Consider the following 16,938-nt stretch of genomic DNA (forward strand, 5'->3'; position numbering starts at 1 on the left):
TATATATTTATTTTTTGGTATTTATAAGTATTTACAAAACCTAAAATTGATAAAAGAACAATAATATTATTATCATAAAAAATAGTTTTAGAAAAAAAACTTAAAAAAAAAGTTCATTGGAAAGAAATGAGTCAAAGTGTTGAAGTGGGGAATATTAACCAAATCCTTGTCATTGGTAAAAATAGTTTTTTAAGTATCAATTCAACTACTGTAACACTGTGGGATAGTAATACTGCTCAAAGCCTTAAAACTATTATGATTCCACCTGGAATTACTATTGTTCAAGCAGTAAGTATTTCTCAAGAAAATGAATTTTCGTTATATGTTTTAACATCAAGTAAAACAATTATTCAATTTACTAAACCTACCTTTGATTATTCAAAAGCTAAAGTTTATCAAAGTGGTTCTCCAGTTACTAAAATAGCTGTTATCGATATTAACACTTGTTTGATATCTAAACAAAATGAGATTGGTACTGTCAATTTTAATAAAGAAGTTGTTGAATATACTGAATTATTTAAGGTAAAAGAAGAAGTTACAGCATTATTATACTCATCACCAAATATCTATTTAGCAACAAAATTTGAACTATTTGTTTATTCAATGGAAGGAAAGGAAATAAAAAAGATAAGTTTTAGTGAAAGTGAAATCAAACAAGTTGTGTTAGGAAGAAAGAAAATTTTTGTGATTTGTGATAAAAAATTGATTTTAATAAATGAAGATTTGACAATTGCCCATGAGTTTATCGGAGATTTTTATGATTTAAGCGAAAATGAAGATTTTATTTTGGTTAGTGGTTCTAAACAAACAGAGCTCATTTCTAGTCAATATAATTCTGCTTTAAAAACATATAAAACTTCACAATGTTGTGGTATTAACAATAAAATTATTTTATATTCTAATAATCTATTAGAATTTATTGACTTACCAATGAAACCTACATTATCTGATTGCTTAAAACATATCAGTAATGGACAAACTTCTATTGAATGTGATGTGAATAATTTTGTTGGAAGTGCAAGTGGAGAATATCAAAATGAAGTTTTAAATGAGGAAAATGGAGATGTATTACCTAATTTTGATGTTCCAAGTGATGAAGATTTTATTGAAAGAATTGAGAGTGCTATCAAAATGAATGGTAATTTAAGATGGAATTTGTGGGATGAAGTTCATAAAAGAATTCAAGAGAAAAAGTGTTCAACTGACGTGTATTGGAGTATTATTCTTAAATTAATTATTTATGACCTTATAAGAGATTATACTGATTTGTTATTATTATTAATTCATGAAAACAATTTAAATTATATTGACTACATTATTCAAAGAGATAACGTTACTGTTACAGAAGTACCTCTTCTTTCACTTCTCCGTATAACAGTTAAAATGAATCTCAACCAAATAGAATTTAAAAATAAGGATACTTTTATTTTGCATGTGTTTGATAGGGAAATTAATGCACAAACTGCACCTAAAATGTTATCTCAATTAAATCCAAATGAAGTAATGAATATATTAAAATATCTCATTCAACAATTTGAATCAAATACTCCAATTTCTCAACAACGAATTCTAAACTGGTTAATGGCTTTCTTTGACGCTCATATCACTCTCTTAATTACTGATCAACAATTCACTGCTCCATTAAAACAATTATTTGCTATTCTTCAAAAAGAAATTCAACTCTCAGAAAATTGTGAAGCTCTCAAACCATATATCGAGCAAATCAAGTTTAACTTACCATTACCAACAGTTAATACTGATGAATATGTCGTTATTGATTTATTATACCAATAACATAATTTGATTGAAATGATAAATTTTGTTATTGATTAAAATATTTTTTATTGTTATATAAAACCAAATTTTTTAAGAAGAAAAAAGGAAAAATAAAAAATATTTTACAAAGAAAGGAAAAAAGGAAAATTATTAGTTCTGAAGGGAATGGACGAAGTTTCTCCAACAAAACATTTTACAAGTAAACCATTATTACCAACTAAAACCCCAAGAGACAAGGCAATTAGTCATTATGTTAATGCATTAAATTCACCAAGAAATGTTGTTAAAACAGAAACACCAGAATGTGGGATACAAATAATTGATGGAGATGGGAATTTTGCATCGACTGATACAAGAGAAAGACCATCATTAAAAAATTATATTTTATCAAAACCAGAATTCTTAAAACGAGGAATGGATTATAATGCAGTAGGTATATTAGGTGCTCAAAGTAGTGGAAAATCTACATTATTAAATTATTTATTTAATACAAAATTTAGGATATTAAATGAAGTTATGGGAAGAAGTAGAACTACCCATGGAGTATGGATGGCATTATCAGGAAAAGAATCAAATATTGTTGTATTTGATTTAGAAGGTACAGATGGATCAGCACGAGAAGATGATTATTCATTTGAAAGAAAAACATCATTATTTAGTTTATCAGTATGTAGTGTATTAATGGTTAATTTATGGTCACATGATGTTGGAAGATTTCAAGCATCAAATATGTCATTGTTAAAGACAGTGTTTGAATTAAATCTTCAATTATTTGTCAAAGAAGAAACACCTAAAACGTTGATTGTTTTTGTTATTAGGGATAGAGAAGCAGATACACCTTTTGACCAAATAGAAAGAGATATTATGGAAGATATTATGAGAATTTGGGATACAGTGATTCCACCAGAAGAATTTATTAATTCACCAATCAATAGATTTTTTGATTTTCAATTCACATCATTACCACATTATGAACATTTCTATGAAAATTTTGTTGAAGAAGTTAATTTAATGAAAAAAAAGTTTGATCCAAAGAATAAAGATACATATTTCTTACCACAATACAATAAAGAAATACCAGCAGATGGATTAAGTTGTTTTTGTGAACAAATTTGGGAAACTATTAAAGATAATAAAGATTTAGATTTACCAAGTCAACGTGAAATGTTATCTCGTTATAGATGTACAGAAATTTCTAATCAAATATATAAAGAGTTTAATGATAGTATTAAAGGAGAAATGAAAATATTAAAGAAAGGAAATATTATTGAAGATTTTAAAAAAGTATTTACTAAACAAATAGATGCAGCGTTAGAAAGATATAAAGAAGTTACAGAAAGATATATGGAAACAATTGTAGAAGAGATTGAAGAACAATTAAAAAAACAATTATGTGGATTAGTTGAGTCATTATTTGAAAGACAAGCAGAATTAATGGAGAAAGCTATTGGAAAACGAGTCAAAGGAGAATTTACAATAATTAGAAATGAATATGCATTATTATATAATAAGAAAGAATTTAATCCAATGAAATATCAAAAATATAGTCAAGAGTTATCAAGAACAAAAGCAGTTATTGAACGAGATTGGAGAAAACAATTTGATGATTCAGTCCCCAAATTTTTAGCAGAAAAGACAAAAGAAAAGTTTAATAGTGTTTGTAAAGATATTGGAATTGCATATGAAGATTCAGTATCTAAAATGACAGAAGTAATGAAACAACATTTTGGAGATTATCTAGAAAGTACAATAAAACCAAAAATTACACCATATTTAGAGGCATGTAAAAAAGATATGTGGAAAAATATTAGAAATGTTATTAATATACAATTTACTAATGGATTTAATAAATTAGAAGAAGGATTTAAAACATGTAGTAATATGAATAAAGATACTATTGAAGAAGAAATTAAAAAAAGTAAAACAGATATTTTAAATAGTATAAAAGAATTAGTTATTAAAAGAAAAATAGAATTACCATATTTACTTGAAAGAAAATTTAATAATATGTTTAGATTTGATAATAAAGGATTACCAAGAAAATGGGAACCTACAGATGATGTTGATACACTTTATTTTGCAGCAAGAGATGAAACAGAAGATATTCTTGATATGTATTGTTATTTTAGAATTGAAGAGAGTGATGATCAATATAAATTTACAATTAATTATAGAGATGGAGATTTACCAAGTGAATCTATTGAAACATTACCTAAAGGTGCTGATGAAGAGAAAGTTATTTTAAATCATGAAGAACGTAAAGAATTAATTGAAACATTAAATGGTTTCTTTGAAAAAGGATATTTAATAGCATTAAGAGAAAAAGAAAATAGTGAAATTAAATATCAAATTCCATTATATTTGATTGTCCTAGTTGTATTCTTTGGATTTGATGAATTTATTGCCATATTAACTAATCCATTATTATTCATATTAACTTTAATTATTGGAGGTGGCGTTTATATTGGATATAAATTAAATCTTGGAGGTGTTGCAAAGAATTATATTCAATATTTATTGTCTATGTCATTATCTTCAACAATGGAATATTTAAGAACTATCCCATTCTTTACACCATTAATTGATAAAGTTTGGCCTAAAGATGATAACAATACTGAAGAAACTCAAGAAGAAATCAAATAAAGAAAACAACAACAATTATTCTTTTTGTTGTTTGAGGTGTTGATGAACAATGAACTAATTCAATTTAAAACAAAATTCAATGATTTAAAAATAATTGTTTCTTTGTTTTACTTAAAATTTCTATAACAAATCTAATGTTAAATAAAGAAAAAGTATAAATGAAGGATTAAAATAATATCCTTTTTAGAAATTCATTCTTTAATCAATACGTTTGATGTAGAAACTAAAAAGTATACAAACTAATCTTTTTAAAAATCATTTTCATTGAGACAATGACATACATCACAGAAAATACATATAACTACAATATATTTAGTTATAAAGATATTATGAATCCTAAACCAGTTGATTTAGAAATAAAAAGAGAAGAAAAGAGTGAAATACAAACAATTAGTAATACAATAGATGCATTTATTGAATTACCTGGAAATAAATATTCTGATATTATTCCAACATATCTAAAAGAAAATAATATTTCATTAAAAGACATTTTACTAACAATTCATCAAATTAGTAAATCAAAAATTAATATAAATGAAAGAGGTATTATTTCCCAAATAACTGATGTACATTTTGTATCAACTTTATTTTATTATATGAGATTATGTGTATTATCTTATGGAAAATGGGTATATATTCAAGGAGATAAAGATGATAATATTTTTAAACGTGCTTTTACTATTCAATCATCTTCAGAAGATGTTGATTGGAAATTAGCTCAAAAGTTATGTGGTTTAGATAAAACTGCATTTGTCAAATATCAATGGACTTCTGAAATCTTTGACCCTGCCTATTTCATTGTTGTCATTGACTCATTAAAAACTATTTCTGTTGTCATAAGAGGTACTTTTTCTCTTAATGATGCTAAAGTAGATTTATGTGCTAAACCTGTACCTTATAATTTTGCTGGAATCGATGGATTTACTCATGCTGGAATCTATAAAGCTGCTCTTAATAAATATCAACAAATCATCCCAACACTAAAAATGCTTAGACTGAAATACCCCTCTTTTCAAATCACTATTGCTGGTCATTCTCTTGGTGGTGGAGTTGCCCAATTACTGACTTTAGAAATTAATAAAAATCACCCTGATTGGTTAGTTCATGGTTATTGTTTAGCACCTGCATTAGTTCTTTCATTGAATATAGCTTCATCACCATTAGTTCGTTCATTGATTGATTCAGTAGTATCAAAAAATGATATTGTTCCTAGACTCTCTTTTGACTCAATTAAAAATATCCAACCATTAATCAATGAGTTTCGGTCAATTTACAATAATACCAGTTTAATCTCTCTTAACTCAAAAGAAACAACTGAACAATACCAACAAGCTTTCAATCGTTTTTATGAATCAACAAATACTATTGACTCATCAGTCTTAGTACCACCAGGAAGAGTATTTCATATCCAAAAAAGAAAAGAACAAGACATTAAAAAATATTGGTTGTATGAACGAGAAAATAAAGAGTTTGGTTGGCTTTTTATTAAAGTATTAAGTCTTAGTGATCATTTTCCATACAACTATTATTACGCATTATCACAAGTTGTTAATGAGATGACAATAGAATAAAAAGTAATTATATTTCAACAAAGATATTTTATAGTTTGTGATGAAATAAAAAACAAAATAAAAAAGGATAAAAATAGAGAAGAACAAAAAAATAACTCAAAATACATTTTGTTGGAAAATGCATCAAACATACTCTATCAATTTTAAAAAGATATTTCAAAAAGAAATTAAAACAATCCCTAAAAAAGAAATCAAAAGAATTAATAACAAACAATATTCTAAACATCTTATTACTGATGCTTTATCAATTAAATCAAGAGATCAACACTTTGCAATGGCTTCAATATCTACTTACCCAATTATTAATGGAGTAAAACAAGGAGAGCCTAATTGTGATAAAGCTGGAATTGTTAGATTTAGTAACGCAACATTCATTGCTTTAGCAGATGGTTGTGGATGGGGAGATAAACCTTCATTTGCAGCTAAATTAGCAGTAACAAGTTCATTAGAATTTGTTATATCAAATATAACAACAGTCAGCACTTTAAGAGAGAGTGCTTCTTTGTTAGTAGAAACAATAGCAAATGCACATCAAATTGTTTGTTCTATTTTTATTCAAACTCTCAATATTTCAAAGACTTGAAAGAAATTCATTTATAGATCTGTTCGTCATATCCTAATAATAACGCACAAACAACCCTTCTTGTAGCGTTATCTTTTACTTTAATAGATGAACAACAAGTAACTGTTGTTTTGTCTGTTGGTGATTGTAGACTGTTTCATTACTCTTTAAGAGAGTGTAAAGTAAAAAAAATAGTAGGAACTGGTCATCATTCAATTGATGAAACTAAAGAATGTATTGCAGCTTTAGGAAATAATCAATTAGGAACAGATATTATTAATGGAAGTCAATTAGCAGTTTGTGAGTGTGAAGAAGGTGATTTAATATTTGCACTTACTGATGGTATGTATGATAATTTTGACCCTACTATAATTAAAGAGAAAAAACCTTATGATCAATTACTTAATGAAATTCTTGGAATAAGAATTAAACGAAGTGCAAATTTAAATTCATTAGTTGAAGAATTATGTAGTTATACTATTGGAATAACTCAAACAGTACGTGAATTTCATCAAAATAATCCAACAAAAAGAAGGCGAGATGGTTTACCAGGTAAATTAGACCATTCAACTATTATAGTATATTCAATTAATATACATAACCTTGACATTGGATTAGTTGATAAATATTCACCTGAATTATTTAAAACTTTAAAACCATTGGAAACCAAAAAACCTTTAGTTCATTCAATTAGTTTTGATGAACAACACTCTCCATTAATGCCTCTCCATTCTGACCCTGTGAGGACTATTAAAAATTCATCTAAAATATCAATACATTCTGTTAGATTAAATACTTTCTCTCCTCCAAGAACTGCATTAAATGATCATTATACTCCATGCTTAACACCTAGAATTTATAGAGACGTTGTATGAATTTTCTTTATTTTTTATTGTGTAATTTATGACTTGATTTTCTATTTTTGTTTTTTATTTTCTCATTTTCTAATTGGCAACTACAAAATAGAACTTTTGTTAGTGTTTGTGGGTTTAAAATTACCTCGAAACCACTCGAAATCTCATTAAACAACTATTTTTATTTTATGAATTGTTTTCGACCTGTCAAAGTCCTTATTAAAGGAAATCTCGTCATAGAAGTTGTTGATGAATCTGAACTAAACCATATCCCTCAAACTGAAACACCTAAAAAATTTAGTAAAGAGCTAAAAGAATTAAAAGACGACAATTACAAAGGGATTGTAGAAACTAAACCAAAGAAAGTAAGTCTTGAAGAAAAAACAGACAAAAAATTTATTGAAGATGAAAAGAAATTTCCTAAAGTCCGAGTTACATTAGAAGCATTTGAAGAATTACAAGACTTTAGAAAAAAATATAAGTGTAAATCTTATTGTGAGGTAGTTAATAGACTATTAAATATTTATGATTCAGTACAAAAACAGAATGATATAAATGATTAAAAATGTAACTTAATGATGTTTTTCTTCTTTATAAAGTTATTTCTTTACAAACGATGTTGTGAAGTGAGTCACAATATCCACAAATATGATATATTCCTTTTGAACAATAAATAGAGCAAATCCCATCTACTAACATTGCACCAGAAATGAATTGGTTGTTAATTAAATTATTAACTTCATGAATAAGTACAAACTTTACTTGTGGATTAGAACAAAAAATAATAAGTTCTATTTCACTGTTTTTTTTCAATCTTTGATGAACAAAAATTTGATTTGGTGTAGAAATAGTTCTATTAATTCGTTCTATGATATGAAGTGATTTTAAATAACAATTGATTTTATAAAATGAGTCATATTGTTGTTCTAATATATTTTTCTTTTTTAAGTTATCTTTTGTAATACTTGCTTTTTCTCTTTGTTGATATTCTACAATAATTTTATCTTTTTCTTTTAATTGATTGCTCAAACATAATTTACTCTGATCTAAATTTATTAATTTGGTTAGTCTTAATATTTCTTGGTCCTTAAGGCTTATTGCTGTTTCAAATTGACTTTTTTCATCAGACATACTAATTAACTCTTCGTTTAGACGTTTTGTTTCTTCTTGAAAAAACTTAATTTTTTGAGAGTTTTCTTGTTCTTGTTTCATTAATACAACATAAGCATCACTAATCTTTTCATACTCTTCAAACACATGATTTTTTTCAACTTCAAGATCATGACTTTCTTTACACTTTTCAAGTAATCTTTTTCTAATGACTTGAATAAAACTAGAATTCTGGGATTGTCCTTTTTCATTGATTAAATGTTCCATAGTTCTAAGTTTGATAAGAAGCTCTTCATTCTGATATAACAACTCGTTGATTCTGTTTTTTAGAATTATTATTTCATTACTAGGATTCTCAGTAAACATAATATTTTCTTTTTGGTTATCACTTTGAAAAGAAGATAAGTTTTCTGTATCCAAAAGGTGTGATTCTTCATAACTGTTAATGTCTTGTTTAATTTCTTTTGTTTCCATCATTGTGAGAATGATGTTTTTAAAGTTCTAAAAGAAAAAATAACAAAATTCAAAAAACCATAAATTGTATTATTCTAATTTCCGCTCTAATCGTTGTAATTTCTCAACAACAATATCTCCCTCTTTGACTAAATTCACATAAAGTTCATTTCGTTTGTCTTTATGTGCATTCATCACGATACCATTTACTTTGTCTATTTGAGCAGCAAGACGTCCTTGTGAAATGAATGTCTCAAGTTCTTCTTCAATAAAGTCAGTAGTAACTCCAAATTCTTTAGCAAAAACATCTAAACGAACGGCTAAATATGATCTCATGATTTGTTTGTATGCTTTAATTCTCATTTCTTTACAAAACCAATCAACAGACTTTTTTAGAATATTGTCTTGCATCATTAGGACAACAACTTCTTTTAATTCTTTAATAAATGTAGTATAATCACTTTTATATAAAGCATTTCCCATGTTAAGTAAACATTTAAATTCTCCTGATGCTCCAATAACATCTGAATTATCTAAAATTTCTTTTTTCATTCTGCCTCTTTCAAAAATTAAAATTCCAGTAACACCTGCAATAAACACAAACCTTTCAAATGTCATTAATGTATTAACTGCAAATGTACCAATTGATCCTACTAATAGTTCTGAGGCTTTTGCATAATCTCGATTAAATGTAACAAGATATAATCCTTCATAAACTCTTCTTCTATTTCTTCTATCCCAATCTCCACCTTTTTCAATAAGTATATTAGTTTCTTGAAGTAAACGTTCTGTTTCTTCTTTATTTTGTTCATTGAATGCTTTTTCTAATTCAACAAATAGTTTGTCAATTTTAGTTCCAATGGATAACTTTGTTTCATCTTCTTCATTAACTTCTGGTTTTGTGGTGTTTTCTACTTCCATCTCTTTCTCTTTCTTTGAAGTTTTTAATTTTAATTTTTCTTTTTTAGATTATTTTGTTTTGAATAACATAAAATAATAAAAATAAATGATATTTTTAAATTAAGAATATTTTAATTATTTAAGAAAAAAAAAGAAAAATGAAATGAAATAATAAAAACCTCAATAATTGAAACTCTTATTTGAATGAATAATGATAATGATGACACAAAAAAACCAATCAATGAAGAAGATATATTTAATACAATTACCTCATCATACCAACCCGCTTTAACAAGTACTAAAGTTGATCCAAGAAAAAGTCTTGACACTTTTGCTGATGAAAAACAAGCAACTCAGTTACCTTTGATTAAAGAGTTAAACGAAGTACTTCATACTATCACCAGTAAAAGTGTTGAACATCTTGTTTATGATAAAACATTACCATCATTGGCACAAAGTTTTCCATATCAACCATATCAGCCTCAAATAGAAATGATGAATTCAATCCAACAAGCAGTAAAAGAAGGAAAACATTTATTAATGGAAAGTCCAACAGGAACAGGAAAAACATTAGTATTATTGCATTCAACATTAACTTTTCCAGATATGAGAGTTGTTTATGCTTCAAGAACCCATAATCAATTAGCTCAAGTTGTGAATGAAACAAAGAAAATTGGAAATATAAAAGGAATAGTATTAGCTTCTAGAGACTTGTACTGTATTTATAATCCAATTAAAACATGTGATGATAAGAATTATTGGTGCACAGCAAAACCGAATCTATTATTAAAATTAAAACATATTAACCCATGTCCTTATAGGCCATTTGGAGATGATGGAAAAATATTACCTCATGTTGTTATGGCATGTCAAGCAGTTTATAAAGAATTAAATGGAATTATTATACCACAAGAAGAACTTGTCAAAGTATGTCAGAAGCATAACTTATGCCCTTATTATTATGCAAGATGGGCAACAGTAAGAAGTAAGCTAATATTATGTCCATATAATTTTGTTACTAGTGTTAGTATTCGTCATTCATCTGATATTTTTCTTATTGATCAGAATAGTGCTCATCAACGTGAGTTTGTTTTAGTTATGGATGAAGCACATAATGTAGAAGATGCATTTATGGATTCATTAACATTTAACTTTACTGAATCGTTATTAAATCAAACTATTGAAACAATTCAATTTCATAAAAAGAGAATCAAACAAACTCCAGAAAATCTTCTTACAATTTCTCTTCTCACAGAACTTATTTCCACCGTAGAAAGTTTTTCTATTTGGATGAAAAATAGATCGTTGCCATATAAAGATTCAGAACATTATCTGTATGGGGTATTTGAAGACCAAGCATTTTTACCTTTTGTTGAACGATCACCATCTTCATCAAGACTACTAGAAGCAATTTCTGAGTATATCAAAGTAGTAGATAACTTAGATGATTTAGATATTTTTACACGAGAGCCTCATGTAATAAGATATATTAATTCTTTTACTACTCAATACATAGAAATGATTCTTTTTTATATCCAAGTATTTAGAACACCTACATTGACTAAATTCTTTAAAATTGTTATAACTGACTATAATGGTTTAAGAGAAATGTTGTTTAGATGTCTTTCTCCATCTTTGCCAATGTCATTGTTACAAATAGTGGTTAGATCAGTTATCTTTGCTTCAGGAACATTAAGCCCAATGAAAGCTATGGCACAAGAATTAGACATAAAAGAGCATGTATACAAAGACTTCATTATTTCTCCTGGTTATCGGATGCTTTCAACCGAACACGTTGTACCTCCAAGTCGTGTGTTTGGAAGAATAATTATTTCAAGTTCACTTGGAAAGTCATTTATTTTTACTAAAAAAACGAGTCAAGACAATGAAATGATAGAACAAGCTGGAGATACAATGTTCAGAGTTTTAAGTAAAAGCCCTGGGGGTGCATTAGTTTTTTTTTCTAGTTATAATATGTTAAATCGAATAGTAGAATTATGGAAACAACATGGAATATATACACAACTAAATAAACTTAAAGCAATTTTTATTGAGTCAAAAGATAAAAGTGAATTTAAAAAGGATTTCAAAGAGTACCAAATACAATCAAAAAAAGGTGCTGTATTTTTAGGTGTGTTTAGAGGAAAATTAAGTGAAGGAATTGATTTTGGAGATGATATGGCAAGGCTTGTTATTGTTGTTGGTATTCCTTATCCATCATTAGGAGATATTAATGTTAATTTAAAGAGAGAATATAATAGTCATGAAAACCTTAAAAATCCTGATTGTCTTAGTGGAAGTGAATGGTATTCAATTCAAGCACTAAGAGCAGTTAATCAAGCTGTAGGTAGAGTAATTAGACATATTAATGATTATGGAGCATTTTTATTATTTGATAAACGATATTCAACAAATTCAGTGAAAGAAATGTTATCTGGATGGATGAAAAAATCACTTGTAGTTGCAGACAAAAACTGGGAGCAAGATTTACAGGATTTTTTTACTCAATTTAGTCAATTCCCAATCATTAGACATGAACCTCAACAAGTACAAGACATTAAAAAAGAATCAACTATAAAATGTAGAATTAAAAGTGAAGAATTAAATAAAGAGAAACAAATAATTGAAAGTAAAAAGTCAAGTGGTAAATTTATTCGTATCCCTACTAGAAAAGCTTCTCTTAATATGAGTCAAAAATATTCAATTCCTCAATTTAGAACTACTGCCCCAACTCAAACTAATAATAACTCGACTAAAGATGTGTTTGCTAGTCAAATGATTCTTCAAAATAAGCCTGATGCTGTTATTGTCAGAACATTTAGTATTAAAACAAACTCAGAGTTTAAAGGAGATACTCATATTGTTGATGCTATTCCTCCTCAACGCATGAGTTTAGAGCCAACAGAAAGTCAACCAAATTATAAAAGAATTTTAGATATTCCTCAAGACTTAGACCCTATTGATGCAATGGTAATGACACCTGCATTTACTAAAAAACAAGTAAACCAATCACATCAAGAAAATACTGAAGAATTTCCTAACGAAACTCAGTTGAGAAGAATGTCAATAGAAACTGAGAGTCTTTTGCACTCTTTAAATCTTAATGAAGAAGATAGTCAATCTTTTGTTAAAAGAACTAACACCCCACCATTATGTTATAAAAGAAGAATGTCAGAAATAATTTCTGTTGATGAAGACCAACCAAAACAAGTTATAACAATTACGTCCAGTGAGTCAAGTATTCAATTCTTTGATCCAAATGATGAGCCTGAAATTGTTGACATTAAGAAAGAATCTTCTGACTAATTATTTGTGTTATATATTACATTATATTTTTATAAAACAAATAAAAGAAAAAAATCATTTTTTTTGAGAAAATCAAAAATATAATACTATGTTACTAAATTTAACAATAAAACTTATAAAACTTAAAATTCAATTAATAATGGAAATACCTGAACGAGCTATTGAATATATGAAAGAAGCAATTAATTCTATTGATGTTGTTTTACTGAGAGAGGTATGTAGAGAATTTGGAATACCAGAAACATTAAGATTAGAAATATGGAAAGTTTGTTATTATATAATTATTAAAAAAAAAACAAAAAGAAGTTACACAGTAGTTATTCCTTCAGCCAAAGAAAGAAATTGTTGAAGAAAAAACAACTAACAATTATGTTTCAAAATGGATTGTTGAAGATAATGAGATGTTAATTGAAGAAACAAATAAAATTGCTAGTGCAATTCATCCAATTGGAACACAACCTTTCTTTAATTGTATTGTTGATGTTGCTGCTGTTGTTAGTAAGATATTTCAACAAGAAAGTATTGAAATGAGATGTGGAATAACAAAGTCAATAATATATAAGTTTCATCCATTTTATAAACATCTTTATCCAACTATTATTACAGGTCTACAAAATTTGATTCATATATTATTGTTATATCATGACCCTATTCTTTCAATTCATCTTGATACTAATAGAATAGAACCTACTGAATATACTAATGCCTTTGCATTTAATTTATGTATAAATATGTGTGATTCAATTGATATTATATCAAAAATGTGGGATGAATTCATTACATTCCCTGATACTACATTATATATTTATTGTGTTGTTGGTTACTTAATTTATTTAAGACAAAGGATTTTAGATGCTAAAGATCACCAAGGTGTATTAAATGTTATTAGTCAACCATTAAAAATAAATGACATAAAAACTATTATTGCATATTCTAAAGCAATTCGTCTTTCAACAGCATCTTCATTTAATCGTATTCTTCTTGGCATAATGAATAATAGTGAATCATATCAAAAAATCTTTTCTAAATCATTAACATCATCATTATTCTTAACTCCATTGGTTAATGACATCATTAATGACAAATTTAATCGACAATTTCCTTATTTATTTATTGATTGTAGAAGACAAGAATCTTTTGACCTTGGTACTATTGCAGCTGCAATTAATTTAGATTATACTAAAAGACAAGATGATCGTAGTTATCTTGAAAACCTTTTCAAAAATGAATTGTCTATTCTGACTCAACCAAATTCAACGTTTCATGTTGTTTTATTTGGAGATGATGATACTGTAGATGGGAATCCTGACATTGGTGAGCTAAGTATGATTGGTTTAGATTTTGCTAAAAGAGGAGTTAAGAGAGTGAGTATCATGCAAGAAGGCTTTTTAAAATATCACAAAAATGCATTAGCTAATATTAAAGGATTCCAATTGATGAATCACGAAACAGAAACATGTCCTTTATGTACTACAGGAAAGCCATTAAATTTTGGATTATTAGAAGGTACTAAAAAGTTAAAACAAACTATTACACAAAGTACTGTAGAAAAAACACAACAACTAACACATGGATTAATCGGATTTTTATATGGAAATAATACAAAGAAGGAAGATCAACAACCAACTTCTCAAAATCAAAATACAACAAATGAAGAAATAAAACAAACACTACCATCAACACAAGTTGAGGATAAAGAACAATTAACTTCAAAGAATGAAGAAGTAAATGAAAATATGAAAGATGAAAATAATATTAATACTGAAGAAAATACTGATGATAATAGTGAAGAAGAAGATAACTATTTAAAAGAACTTATAGAAGAGTCATCAAAATATAATTCTTATTTAAATATAGGAGGAAAACAAACTATTTGGAAGCCTGTAACCATAGTATTAACTACAATTTCTATTTTAATTGTTGAAATTCATAACAATAAAATTACACTCCTTGATGATATTAGTTATGAAACTATCTCTAAAGTTGTTATGAAAAAGGCTGATCCTGAACGATTTACTATTGTTCATTCAGGAGGAAAATGTACTATTCGTATTCCCGAGTATTATCAAAAGTTTATTGAAGAAATATCAAAATTACAAGGATAAAAATGAAAAAAAAGTTATTAAACTAATTCTTCTAATTTAAAGTATTTCAATTAAATAACTTCTTCTGCTTTTTTTTATTGATTATGCAAACACAATCAATTTTGATCCAATGAAGTTTATAATTGTAACAGTACCAATGACAACAAAGAGAAGCATTTGAATATATGGGAATTCATCTGGAACATACATTCTTCCAAGTTTAAATAACAAACTTCGAATAATAAATGCAACACATGAAACAACTCCAAACTTTATGAATTGTTTCTTTTTTTCGTTTACATCTACATTTTGTGGGAATGTCCAAAGTGAATTTAAGAAGAAATTATTACACAATGCAGCAATAAATGAAAGGGTTTGTGCAAATCCACCAGGAAGTCCAATACTAACAAGAAGAGTGAATATAAGAATATCAATAATAGTTCCTAATCCTCCAACAACAATAAACTTAAGAAGTGGACATGTTCCTGGATAACAAAACAATGAAAATAAATGAAGAAGATAATTAGTCATAACTCCTCCAGTTAATTTGGACTCTCCATGTACACGAGTAGTAAAGATAATTGGTACTTCAACTACATTCTTTGCTCCTGTTTTAACAAGAACTTCAAGGAGAATTTTATATCCTTTTGCTTCTAATTTACTTCTTTTAAGTATTGATGATTTAACTGCAAAGAAACCACTCATTGGATCTGACACAGATGTAAATGGTCGTGCAAGAAGAGCTGCACCCCATGAAATTACTCTTCTATGAAAAGCCCAATTTTCAATTCCACCTCCTGGACAATGTCTTGATCCAACAGCTACTTCAGCACCATTCTTTATTGCTTCATATAATTTTGGTACAACAGAAACTGGGTGTTGAAGGTCTGCATCCATTACCAACACAACATTTCCTTTAGCAATTCCAAATCCTTCAATAACAGCTGGAGACAACCCACGATTTTCAGTACGAATAACAACATCACATTTATGTCCTTCAGATTTAAGTCGTTGGACTTTTTCTCCAGTTTTATCTGGAGAATTATCATCCATAACTAAAATATCGAAATTAATATCTTTCAATGTATCTTCAAGTTGTATAATAAGTTGTTCAATATTTTCAGCTTCATTGTATGTTGGGACAATAATGGTAAGATCAGTCATAAAAAGATAAGTAAATGTTAATAAGTTCTAATCTTCTTTTTATTTCTTTTTTTCGACGTTTCAATTCATATTTCTTATTTTTAAATAACAAAATAATAAATTTTATTTCTATTTGTCTTAGTTGTATAATTTTTAGTTTGAAATTATTTTTATTATTTTATGACGTATGGAAGTAAGAATATAAGCAATATTGATAGTAATGGTAATATACAGTATTTTTATTGTTTTGTTGTTTAAACAAAAAAGTAAATCATTAAAATAAATATAATAGTTATTGAATAATATTAGAAATAAGAATAAATTAAATAAACGTTTTATTTGTTTTATGAATTATTTTTCTTTTCTTTGGATTTTATTATCTTATTGTTTTATTTTTTATTTAAACATACTATTTTATTCAATACATATAAGTTTTGTGATAGTTGGATATGATTTATTGTTTCTATTAAACTAATTTAGTATAATGTTTGATATTTGTTTATATTTCTAGAAGTGGTTCTAATAAATTCATTATT

At 26.9% G+C, this 16,938-nt stretch overlaps 10 protein-coding genes across 10 annotated transcripts; 7 read left to right on the forward strand and 3 right to left on the reverse strand.

Annotated features, from left to right (window-relative positions):
- Positions 1-126: 126 nt before the first annotated feature.
- Positions 127-1,794, forward strand: EHI_054170 (uncharacterized protein; the record flags this gene model as incomplete). The annotated part of the gene is made up of 1 exon (XM_646317.2): positions 127-1,794. The coding sequence occupies one exon, from the start codon at positions 127-129 to the stop codon at positions 1,792-1,794; it is 1,668 nt and encodes a 555-aa protein (XP_651409.2).
- Positions 1,795-1,941: 147 nt separating this feature from the next.
- Positions 1,942-4,419, forward strand: EHI_054180 (GTP-binding protein, putative; the record flags this gene model as incomplete). Its single annotated transcript, XM_644758.2, has 1 exon — positions 1,942-4,419. The coding sequence occupies one exon, from the start codon at positions 1,942-1,944 to the stop codon at positions 4,417-4,419; it is 2,478 nt and encodes an 825-aa protein (XP_649850.2).
- A 272-nt stretch (positions 4,420-4,691) lies between these two features.
- Positions 4,692-5,990, forward strand: EHI_054190 (lipase, putative; the record flags this gene model as incomplete). Its single annotated transcript, XM_644749.1, has 1 exon — positions 4,692-5,990. The coding sequence occupies one exon, from the start codon at positions 4,692-4,694 to the stop codon at positions 5,988-5,990; it is 1,299 nt and encodes a 432-aa protein (XP_649841.1).
- A 118-nt stretch (positions 5,991-6,108) lies between these two features.
- EHI_054200 (uncharacterized protein) lies at positions 6,109-7,427 on the forward strand (the record flags this gene model as incomplete). Its single annotated transcript, XM_646313.1, has 2 exons — positions 6,109-6,528; positions 6,591-7,427. 2 exons carry the CDS (start codon positions 6,109-6,111, stop codon positions 7,425-7,427), a joined length of 1,257 nt encoding a protein of 418 aa, XP_651405.1.
- Positions 7,428-7,594: 167 nt separating this feature from the next.
- Positions 7,595-7,969, forward strand: EHI_054210 (uncharacterized protein; the record flags this gene model as incomplete). Its single annotated transcript, XM_646312.1, has 1 exon — positions 7,595-7,969. The coding sequence occupies one exon, from the start codon at positions 7,595-7,597 to the stop codon at positions 7,967-7,969; it is 375 nt and encodes a 124-aa protein (XP_651404.1).
- A 28-nt stretch (positions 7,970-7,997) lies between these two features.
- Positions 7,998-8,993, reverse strand: EHI_054220 (uncharacterized protein; the record flags this gene model as incomplete). The annotated part of the gene is made up of 1 exon (XM_646311.1): positions 7,998-8,993. The coding sequence occupies one exon, from the start codon at positions 8,991-8,993 to the stop codon at positions 7,998-8,000; it is 996 nt and encodes a 331-aa protein (XP_651403.1).
- A 66-nt stretch (positions 8,994-9,059) lies between these two features.
- Positions 9,060-9,890, reverse strand: EHI_054230 (proteasome regulatory subunit, putative; the record flags this gene model as incomplete). Its single annotated transcript, XM_646310.1, has 1 exon — positions 9,060-9,890. The coding sequence occupies one exon, from the start codon at positions 9,888-9,890 to the stop codon at positions 9,060-9,062; it is 831 nt and encodes a 276-aa protein (XP_651402.1).
- Positions 9,891-10,073: 183 nt separating this feature from the next.
- On the forward strand, positions 10,074-13,175 carry EHI_054240 (DNA repair helicase, putative; the record flags this gene model as incomplete). Its single annotated transcript, XM_646309.1, has 1 exon — positions 10,074-13,175. The coding sequence occupies one exon, from the start codon at positions 10,074-10,076 to the stop codon at positions 13,173-13,175; it is 3,102 nt and encodes a 1,033-aa protein (XP_651401.1).
- Positions 13,176-13,314: 139 nt separating this feature from the next.
- On the forward strand, positions 13,315-15,280 carry EHI_054250 (uncharacterized protein; the record flags this gene model as incomplete). The annotated part of the gene is made up of 2 exons (XM_646308.1): positions 13,315-13,440; positions 13,493-15,280. 2 exons carry the CDS (start codon positions 13,315-13,317, stop codon positions 15,278-15,280), a joined length of 1,914 nt encoding a protein of 637 aa, XP_651400.1.
- A 30-nt stretch (positions 15,281-15,310) lies between these two features.
- On the reverse strand, positions 15,311-16,423 carry EHI_054260 (dolichol monophosphate mannose synthase, putative; the record flags this gene model as incomplete). Its single annotated transcript, XM_646307.2, has 1 exon — positions 15,311-16,423. One exon carries the CDS (start codon positions 16,421-16,423, stop codon positions 15,362-15,364), a length of 1,062 nt encoding a protein of 353 aa, XP_651399.1. The 3' UTR covers positions 15,311-15,361.
- Positions 16,424-16,938: the final 515 nt, after the last annotated feature.

The sequence above is a fragment of the Entamoeba histolytica genome, genomic scaffold, assembly GCF_000208925.1.
Source record: "Entamoeba histolytica HM-1:IMSS scf_1104750517091 genomic scaffold, whole genome shotgun sequence".
Lineage (NCBI taxonomy): Eukaryota > Evosea > Mastigamoebida > Endamoebidae > Entamoeba > Entamoeba histolytica.